At 48.0% G+C, this 9,061-nt stretch overlaps 1 protein-coding gene across 1 annotated transcript; it reads left to right on the top strand.

The window, feature by feature from the left end:
• The first annotated feature begins 3,305 nt into the window (after nucleotides 1-3,305).
• On the top strand, nucleotides 3,306-5,972 carry LOC101782897. Its single transcript, XM_004976163.4, has 9 exons — nucleotides 3,306-3,930; nucleotides 4,037-4,188; nucleotides 4,301-4,396; nucleotides 4,492-4,554; nucleotides 4,699-4,767; nucleotides 4,872-4,974; nucleotides 5,118-5,189; nucleotides 5,370-5,458; nucleotides 5,544-5,972. Exons 1-9 carry the CDS (start codon nucleotides 3,603-3,605, stop codon nucleotides 5,694-5,696), a joined length of 1,125 nt encoding a protein of 374 aa, XP_004976220.1. The 5' UTR covers nucleotides 3,306-3,602; the 3' UTR covers nucleotides 5,697-5,972.
• The last annotated feature ends 3,089 nt before the right edge of the window (nucleotides 5,973-9,061 follow it).

The raw sequence follows: 9,061 nt of genomic DNA, 5'->3' as shown, positions 1-9,061 counted from the left end.
TCAGTTTCCAAACTGTCGGTGATTGCAGCTAGAGATGATTCCAGGGTAATAAACTGTTGATAAGCTTCCTCAGACAACAACAAATGGAACGGATTATGCAGGTATGGAGCTTCCTTAGCTTTACAGACACAAATGTTCTCATTCTTCACAAACGAAAATAACTCTAGGAATGCAAGCTTAGGAACCAAGGATGTTCTCTCTATTGATGAAGAATTTGTGTAAATTCTTGAGTAGGAATACCTCATTTTGTATCTTCAGATTTAGGACTCCAAGCCCTCCTTTAGATTTAGGTTTAGTCACAAGTGGTCATGTAGCTTTAGGTAGCTTTTTGGCATTGAGATCAGCACCTCTCCATAGACAGTATTTTCTAAACTTATCAACTTGCTTGATGACCTGGCCATGGAGTGAAAAAGTGCACATGAAAAAGGTTGGAAAGGCAGTGAAGACTGAGTTTGTGAGTTCCAATCGGCCAGCTTCGGAAAGGAACTGAGCAGTACTAACTAGTCTTTTTTCACATCGTGAAACCAAAGGCCAGAATTCTTCCACTCTGGGCTTAGTAAGACTAGAGGTAACCCCAAGCACGTGAAAGGGAGAGATCCTAGTGCTAGCAAGTTCATGCAACCTTTCCTCTGAAATGAGGAAATGTTAAGTGGCACCATCGTTGATTTTGAAAAATTAACCTTAAGCCCAGTTGAAACTGCAAAAGTTTGCAAGAGTTCCTTGAGGAGAAGAAGCTGCAAGCTAGAACCCTCCATAATAACCAAAGTGTCATCAGCATATTGTAGAATGGAAAAATCTTGTGAATAAGTCAGAGGGATGGGAAGTGACAGAAGACCTTGCTATCTCTCCTTATTCACCATTGATTGAAGAAGGTCAGCTGTCAGAACAAAAAAGAGTGGTGAAAGAGGATCACCCTATCTAACTCCCCTGCGACAATGAAAGGTTTTGCCTAGCACACCAAATGTTTCCCACACTGGTGGCCAACATCAGCTCTCATGTTTCATTACTACTAGGCTATCATGAAAATTAATTTTGTTCTCTATTTACCGAGGATTATCATTACTGGTTAGCTTGTAGCTGGTTATTAGCATCATGATCACTCGCGATGCATGGCGCTGTTTCGACTCCCTGCTCATGCACCGTTTTTTTCTTGTGCTAGCTCATTAGATTAAGTCATGCATAAGCAGCACTTAATCATGCATGTGAACTATATGGAAAGACAGATGAAAAAACGAGGGACAAGCCAGACTGATTAACCTGGAGGTTATTACGCGACCGATTAGCGGGTGATGTGCTAATATGATCTCGTCACAACGGTAGGGCCGCAGGGGGACTGGCCTAGTGTTGCTGCTACTAGCTAGCTAGCTAGCGGGCAGTTGATCTCGATCATTCCAAAACGCAATGGTGGGATGCAATCGTGTACCGCTCGCATAATTGCTACGACGTTGATGGAGGTTGGGCCTGGGCGCGCACGGTAGCACGAGATGTGTACTAGTATATACTCAAAAACGTGTATCGGTCTCCAACAATTATATGGAAACATGTATTATTGAAGTACAAAACGATAGCATAGTTTTATTTTAGTGCAAGCTAGTACTTGCTAGAGCATAAGTTAACGAAGTTATAGCATGTATCAATATATGTTTCTTCATGCACTCCGATCTGGGGCCAACACAAGTTGGCACCATGCCAACATGTACCTACGTATTGGGGCATAGCAGGCTGATGCACGGGCGAGATTCTCCGATCCCCCTGGCTGCATGCCCCGGCGGCACACCGCGGTTGGAACGAAACTTGGATCTCGTCTCCCAGAACCCAGATGATCCAAGGAGCGCTAAATGCAACTGCCTAAGCCATGAGAGAGAGGGAACGACGATTAGGAAACACACATCGGCTGGGGGTTAGCGTGTCTACAAGAAATGGCGGCGCGTGTGCAGAGGAGGCCAGAGGCCGGCGACGTCACCAACAACGAACTCTAGCTAGGTTATAACTAACTTAGCTTTCGTACGCGAAGAAGCTTAGCTAGCGTGCGCCCCAAAAGGGGTGCGTTTGGATGGTTGTTGCTGCATTGGTTCCACACTGCCATGTGTCATGTGTGATGTCCTTCCGTAACAGGCCAGGCCAGCCCAATATCTCTCTGTTAAACAGCTACGTATAGGTACAGTAGCTGCAGCACAGTATAATGGTGCGCGCAGCGCGTACGGATGATGGATCGATGGAGCAGTGGACGAGGATGGGATGGGAACCAAGACCAGAACCCGCGGATTCGTGCAGATCGATCGATCCACGGCGCAGAGATATGGCGAAGCGAAGCGACCTTACACGACGGACGGACGGTTTGCCTTGGATCGTGTATGCGCCGCGCCAATGATGGACAGGCCTATGTATTTATTGTGGGGAGCAACCTAAGGGAGGGTGGCAGATCGATCCATCACGTCCGGTCCATCCTAGGGTCGGCCGGGAGCCGAAGCGCCATCGATCATCGACGTTCTCCTGCTGCAAGAAGATCTGTGGCGGATGCAGCCCGCAAGCTTAGGAGGGGCTTCTTATTTTCCCTCTTTCTTTCCTCCCTTCTTTTCTTCTTCCTTCTAAACAAATCATGAAAAGACTAAGAGAAGATCCATTGTCCTAGCGGCGGTAGGAGGGTCAGCCCCACCCGCCCACCGCTAGATCCACCCTGTGCATGCACATCTTATGCGTGCACCTTGAGTCCTTGACGGATCTCGCCCTGTCCTGTCACCCGCTTCGTTACCAAGCGCGGCGCTGCAGGGGAGCTCCAGCATATGCCGCCGTGCTTTGACTGTGGGTGCAAGGCACTGAGGCGGTGAGGCCTTCCCATGTCCATGTGTGTTTGGGCGTATCAGATGGCCCTTTGGGCTTTCTCTTGTCGGCCCCGTCGCGTTCGTCCGTCATACAAGGATGGCCAACCGTGGGCCGTGACATCCTCACGCTGACACCCTAATCAGTCCTAAAACTCGGCCCGCTTCTAATTGGGCTCCCTCGTCCGTTGCAATAGGAACACACCCTTGGGCTGGGCTGGTTGCATTGCTCTGCTACGATCTGGCCCGATCCTGGACCGGCCATCTGGCCCAATCAAACCGGTTTGCCGCGTCATCCGGGAAGACGGATGACCTTATCACGTAGCGGTTGACGTGTGACGCGCTGATTGGAGCCCGCAAATCCCCTCTCATCTGGCGCTGGCCGCGCCGGCTGCCGCCACACGCCTCCCGCCACGACCACCAGTCGCCACCGCCGCACGACGGGCCAAGTAAGCACGAGGTCATCGTCAAAACCAGCCAAAAGAGGCAAAACGAAAAAACTAACGGCGGCCGGAGCACGAACGCCTCGCGCCGCTGGTCATCATCACCACCCACCGGATTTGCTTCCTCCTCCTGTTATTCTATTCGCTTATTTACCCCCCTCCACTTCGTCCCTCCTGATCATCAGAGGGCAGGCCAGCGGAATAATCTATCCCGCTGGTAAACAAAACACAAAGTATCTTCCCTGCCATTTCCAGCTCGTCCCTTCGTCGTCTTCTAGCTTTCGTCCTCGCGCAGCCGAGAGAGAGAGGGAGGGAGGGAGGGAAGGAGAGAGAGGGATTCATGGAGCTGGGGAGCCATCACCTGGCGGCGCACAGCTGCAGCTACACAACCACCTACACCCACTGCTCCATCGGCTTCTCCCCTCGGGTCCGCACCGCCGGCTGGATCCGCGCGGCGGCCGACGGCGGCGACGGCGGCGCCGACCGGCGGCGGAGGGGCGCCAGCCTCGCCGCCGATGGCCCCAGGGTCGTCGAGGTCACCGCCGCCACCGTGGCCAGCGGGGCCGCCGGGGAAGCCGGGACTGGGAGCGCGGGCTTCGGAGCCCGGGACGCGGAGCTCGCCATGTGGGACAAGCTCGGCGCGGTCGTCAGGCTCAGCTATGGCATTGGTCAGTACTCTTCCATCTTCACCGCTCCATGTAGTTTCTTGCATCGTCACGAGCACGCATGCGATCAATTAGTCCTCCTGACCAATCCGTCGGTGTATGGACACAGGGATTTACGGAGCCATGGCGCTCACTGGAAGATTCATATGCCAAATGGCCGGGATAGACTGCACGGGGGGCTTCCATCCGTCGCTCACGGCGCTCGTCGAGGGGCTCGGTTACGCAGCTCCGCCGATCATGGCTCTGCTGTTCATCCTCGATGTATGTGCAGCATCCTCCTCCACTTCCATTCACAGCTCAGCTGGCCCCACTTCAATTCCTTGCTTCTGCTTCACTAACTTGCATGTGGTTCATTTAATCTTTCTGCTTGCAGGATGAAGTTGTCAAATACTCACCTCATGCGCGCGCCATCAGAGATGTGGAGGACGAGGAGCTTCGCAGCTTCTTCTTTGGAATGTCACCATGGCAGGTATGAAGGACGGGTGTTATGATTTGCAGTGCTCTCAAAGATCTCCGCATGCACGTTCGCTATTGAGAATTTCTAATCATGTCTTACATTTGCAGTTCATGCTCATTGTGACCGCTAGCTCAATTGGCGAGGAGCTGTTCTACCGTGCAGCTATTCAGGTATGTGCTGCTCCGTTCTCCTGATGGTTATTAACTGTACATCCTTGCAACTGTCTGGAGGAAACAGTAATCTTCTGCGAGTAAATGGCACATGATTTTCAGTTCATTTGCTCATATTGTTGGTGTGAAATCACTGAATTGTAGGGAGCTTTGGCTGATATTTTCCTGAGGAGCACGGAGCTCATGAAAGATGCTAGAGGGATTGCATCCCTGGTATATATATATGCCTCCAGCTGAACCAAATATGAAATTGAATTTTGTGATACCCACGATTAGCTAATATTGGTCTAAATTGAACTGCATCGATGCGATTGCAGAGTGGAATTGTTCCTCCTCTGGTTCCATTTGCTCAAACGTTCGCAGCAGTCATCACTGCAGCCCTCACAGGATCCCTCTACTATATCGCCACTGCTCCGAAAGGTGATCCATGTTCTAGACGGTCAAAATTTGCACGTAGCTATTCAAAATTCTCTCTATATTCAAGTAGAATCAATGGTATTCCTCCTGAAAAATGTTGAGTTACATATCCACGAGTGATATATATGTTTTCATTCAAATTGCAGACCCTACTTATGTGGTGACTCCAGCGATGCGCTCACGCTCAGGGCGGGATAACCTCAAGAAATTATTTGCAGGTATGTCTGGCTAAAATCATTTGTAACTGTGCTGGTATATGCAGTTGCAGAGTAGTTCATTATTAGATTGCACTAGCGATATATGAATGAACAAGCCTCCGACCGGAGATCAATAATCAGCAGAGTAGCAAATGAAAGTAGTATAACTGATTCAGCTTTGTTTCGATGGATTATTTGCAGCTTGGTATGAGAGGAGGCAAATGAGGAAGATATACTCCCCGCTTCTAGAAGGAATCCTGGCTTTCTACCTTGGGTTCGAGTGGATCCAGGTACAATATAGTGCGGGTTCACGCATTAATGGAGATGAACTCAGATTTGTGCTCAGAAACATAACTCTTGATTGATCTGATGCAGACCGACAACATCCTGGCTCCTATGATCACCCACGGCATATACTCCGCCGTTGTCCTTGGACATGGGCTCTGGAAAATCCACGACCACAGGAGAAGGCTGCGCCAGCGGATTCAGCAAGTTAGAAGCCAAGGGAAAAGCTCAGACTCGTTGTAACTGCATCGTATGATCGAATCGATCAATCAGTCAGAAGACCAGGCGTCTGACAAGTTTTGATCCAGCTAACCAACATAGCTAATTAAGATAGGTACAAGATTGAGGAAGAAAAAAATATATACTCATGTAATGTAGATACAGTCTGTACATATGCTGATAATAGTATGCAGGATGGAATCTACATAGGCACTAGTATAGTGTACGACTCCAAGTTTGTACTCCTATTGTGTATGCAAGGAAAATAGATAGTCCACTCTTTGTGTTTTGTCCCTTACAGTTGCAATGTTCATTCTTGATGCATGCTCAACTGGATTTCCCTGGATAAAAAGAAATTGTTGGCATGTAAGGAAAACGGAGAACTGGCCAGTATTCGCCACTGTAAAAGATTGGCATTTGAGGATTGCCGTAATATAATTTTCCCATTGCAATTGATGATCGGTCACTCCAAATCATATATTCATGCGAAAAAAAAACTTTACACAGATTCAGTTGTCCAATGTGAATTTAACCCGGGTAAAAATTTAATGTCCACGCCTATTTCAAAAAGAGAAGGAAAGAAAGATGAAGGCCTGAGCCAGCAGATGTGCAAGCCAAGCGTCGCAGAGCTTGAGACAGAAAACCGAAATGGAAGCTACCAGAAACATGAATGTACACCATAGCACAACTGGGGTCCCATCTCCGACCACGTTGCATGCCGCTCAGCCCTGTGTCCCGGCTCAGCTGCTCTGCAAAATCTGTGTACCTAGTTCCTACTCGGTCAGATACAAATATCTGCGTCACTTTCAGCTCCTGCAAGTCCAGTTCAGTCCATCTAAATACTGCATGCATTCTATATACTCCTAGTTGCAGTGTGAACCTGCCATGCTATTAAGTCCATCCTTGTTCGTTCATAAATACCGTAACCTGATGATAATGCTGCCTTCGAGGAATGACACAACCAAACCAATCGAGTGGTCGTTCTACTCGAAGATGTAAAGCGGCTCAAACTACTGCTGGATCAATTTTCTGATGCAACTGGGCTTCAAATCAATTTTGACAAAAGCACAGCAGTGCCAATGCATATGGACGGCGCAGCGTGCCTGCAGGTGTTGGGGTGCCGGCAAGAGGGGTTTCCACTGCACAGACTTACATCTGCCTCCCTGCTCAACCCGATATGGGTCGAACCGTTCTGATCAACGCGGTGCTTGATGGCTAACTGGAGTCGATGATGCTGAATCAAATGTAAGCTAAGGAACCACTCCATCAAATTGTTCCACTCTCGTTTTCATGATTCTTCTGTTGGAAAAGTAATTCTCATGCTCTGATAGGCTACAGTTGAAGGTTTACAGCAGGGATATTGTGTGATTGCGTCATTTCTAGTGAGAGAAGGTTTCTGGTTCTCTATGCTTTCCTAAAAGAGCAACACTCGATGAATAAGAAGGTTATGGTGTTCTTCTCATCATGTAGTTCAGTCAAGTTTCATGCAGAACTCCTAAACTTCCTCAAATTGAGTGTTCTGAGTTGAATGGGTTCAATTTGTTGCCCATTCTGCCTAAACCCAATTGCCTCAACGCTGTAAGTCCGTATATGCCTCAGCAATTGGGTATCATGTTAATACCAGAACTATGACCTATGAGAGCAAGTTTAATAAGGTTTGGCTATAACCCAAGCCAAGTCAGCAAGAGTAAGTGTAGAACCCAATACATTCTTCACACCTGTCAACACTTAGTATTTTTATTTGTATGGGTCTACTGCTGGCTTGCAGAAGATCAGAAGAGGAAGGGAGGCGAGAGCGGAGGTGGCGGAACGCCGGAACCCAGCAGAGAGAAAGGATTTTTGGAGCGCGTGTTCAGCCGGTCGACGAGTGCATCCACCTCGGCAAGCATGATGAGACGTGTCGGTCGATTCGCCCATTATTGTACCTGCTCTGAGGGCACCTGCCTTCATCATAAAGGGGTGTGACCTAAATGTATTTTGAAATTTGAAGGAACAAATGATCACCTGCTGTCGAATGGGTTCAATTTGCAGGAAGAGGAACATGAGATGGCACGGATAATTGGAAATATTTCATACCATATATCATAGTATATATTGAACTGTGCCTAGGAAACAATAACACCATACCATCAATGAATTAACTCACCTGTACACGTTTAGCTGATGGATGGTGGGTTACATATATAGCTAGTACTGATTTTAAGTATCACACACAAAATTACACTGCAGACAAAGAACTACGCACCTCGCTCGTACACATGCAGCTTTTACATATACATAAAGATACACATACACAGCGGCAGGTTGGAATATAATCGTCATTTATTTAGTTATGTATAAGGATCCCTGGCACTTTTTTGACATATAGGAGCGAGCTTTACCTATGTAAAAATTCAGCTTTCGACACAGTTGGCTAGGCAGGAGCTCATGCAAAGGTTCTTGCATTTGCTGTAGTACGCCTGCTTGCAGCTGAGGCACCCGGGGGACGCGGCGTCGCCGCAGGCGCCGCTGCAGAAGCTGCTCGTGCAGCCATCGGTCGAGGAGCTGCACATCTTGTCACACTCGCGGCACATCAGCTTCTTCGGAGCCGCCGAGGAAGAAACGACCAGCATGATGCAGACGAACGCGAAGGTTGCCACCTTCAGGGAGGAGGAGCCGGCGCCGGAGGCCATTCTAATTCTACGCGATGGTTTTGCCTTCGCTTGGTTCCAAGCAAGCTATCTGATGATGAACTACTAGCAGATGTATCTCTATACAAGGAGTAGGATATCAGATGCCGGTGCGGCGATTGTATGTATAGAGGTGGAAGCTGATGAGGCCATTCCACAACCATCATGCTGCTGGTGGATAATTGGATATTGACATCATTCAACAGGCGGATACAGAAGTTTAAACGTTGCCCCGTTCTGCACGTCTACAAAGTCAGAGGTTCTAATTTAGCTTTGCATGTGTACATAGCTGCGGTACATGAATTTTTTTTCAGCCAGTTCGTATCAACTTGGTTCAGTATTCAAACAATCTCTTCCAGTGTCTTACAATGGCAGTGGTCCTTCCCGGAAGCAATCTTACAGGTCAACGGTTTGCAGTATTATCCCAGCGTATCCTTGATTCTCTCACATAATAGGATAATCTTTTATGCTTGTATGCTCCGCTAATATTGACTTCTTCAAAGGAGGATGGATAGTACTTAAAACAAGCTTTGTCAATCACGTACCTAAAGTCAGCTTCTTATTTAGCTAAGCTCAATTTACACGTCAATCACGTATCTAAAGTCACCAGTAAAAGTCACTGGTCACATAAATTTTCATGCTCTTTACTGTCCAGTGAAAGACTATTTAGCCGAAAATGTGAGCAAAACCATGGATGGACAGGCTCCGCTACAATTCTAC

This window comes from Setaria italica, chromosome VII, assembly GCF_000263155.2.
Source record: "Setaria italica strain Yugu1 chromosome VII, Setaria_italica_v2.0, whole genome shotgun sequence".
In the NCBI taxonomy this organism is placed as follows: Eukaryota; Viridiplantae; Streptophyta; class Magnoliopsida; order Poales; family Poaceae; genus Setaria; species Setaria italica.
This window is presented reverse-complemented; position numbering and strand designations above follow the sequence as displayed.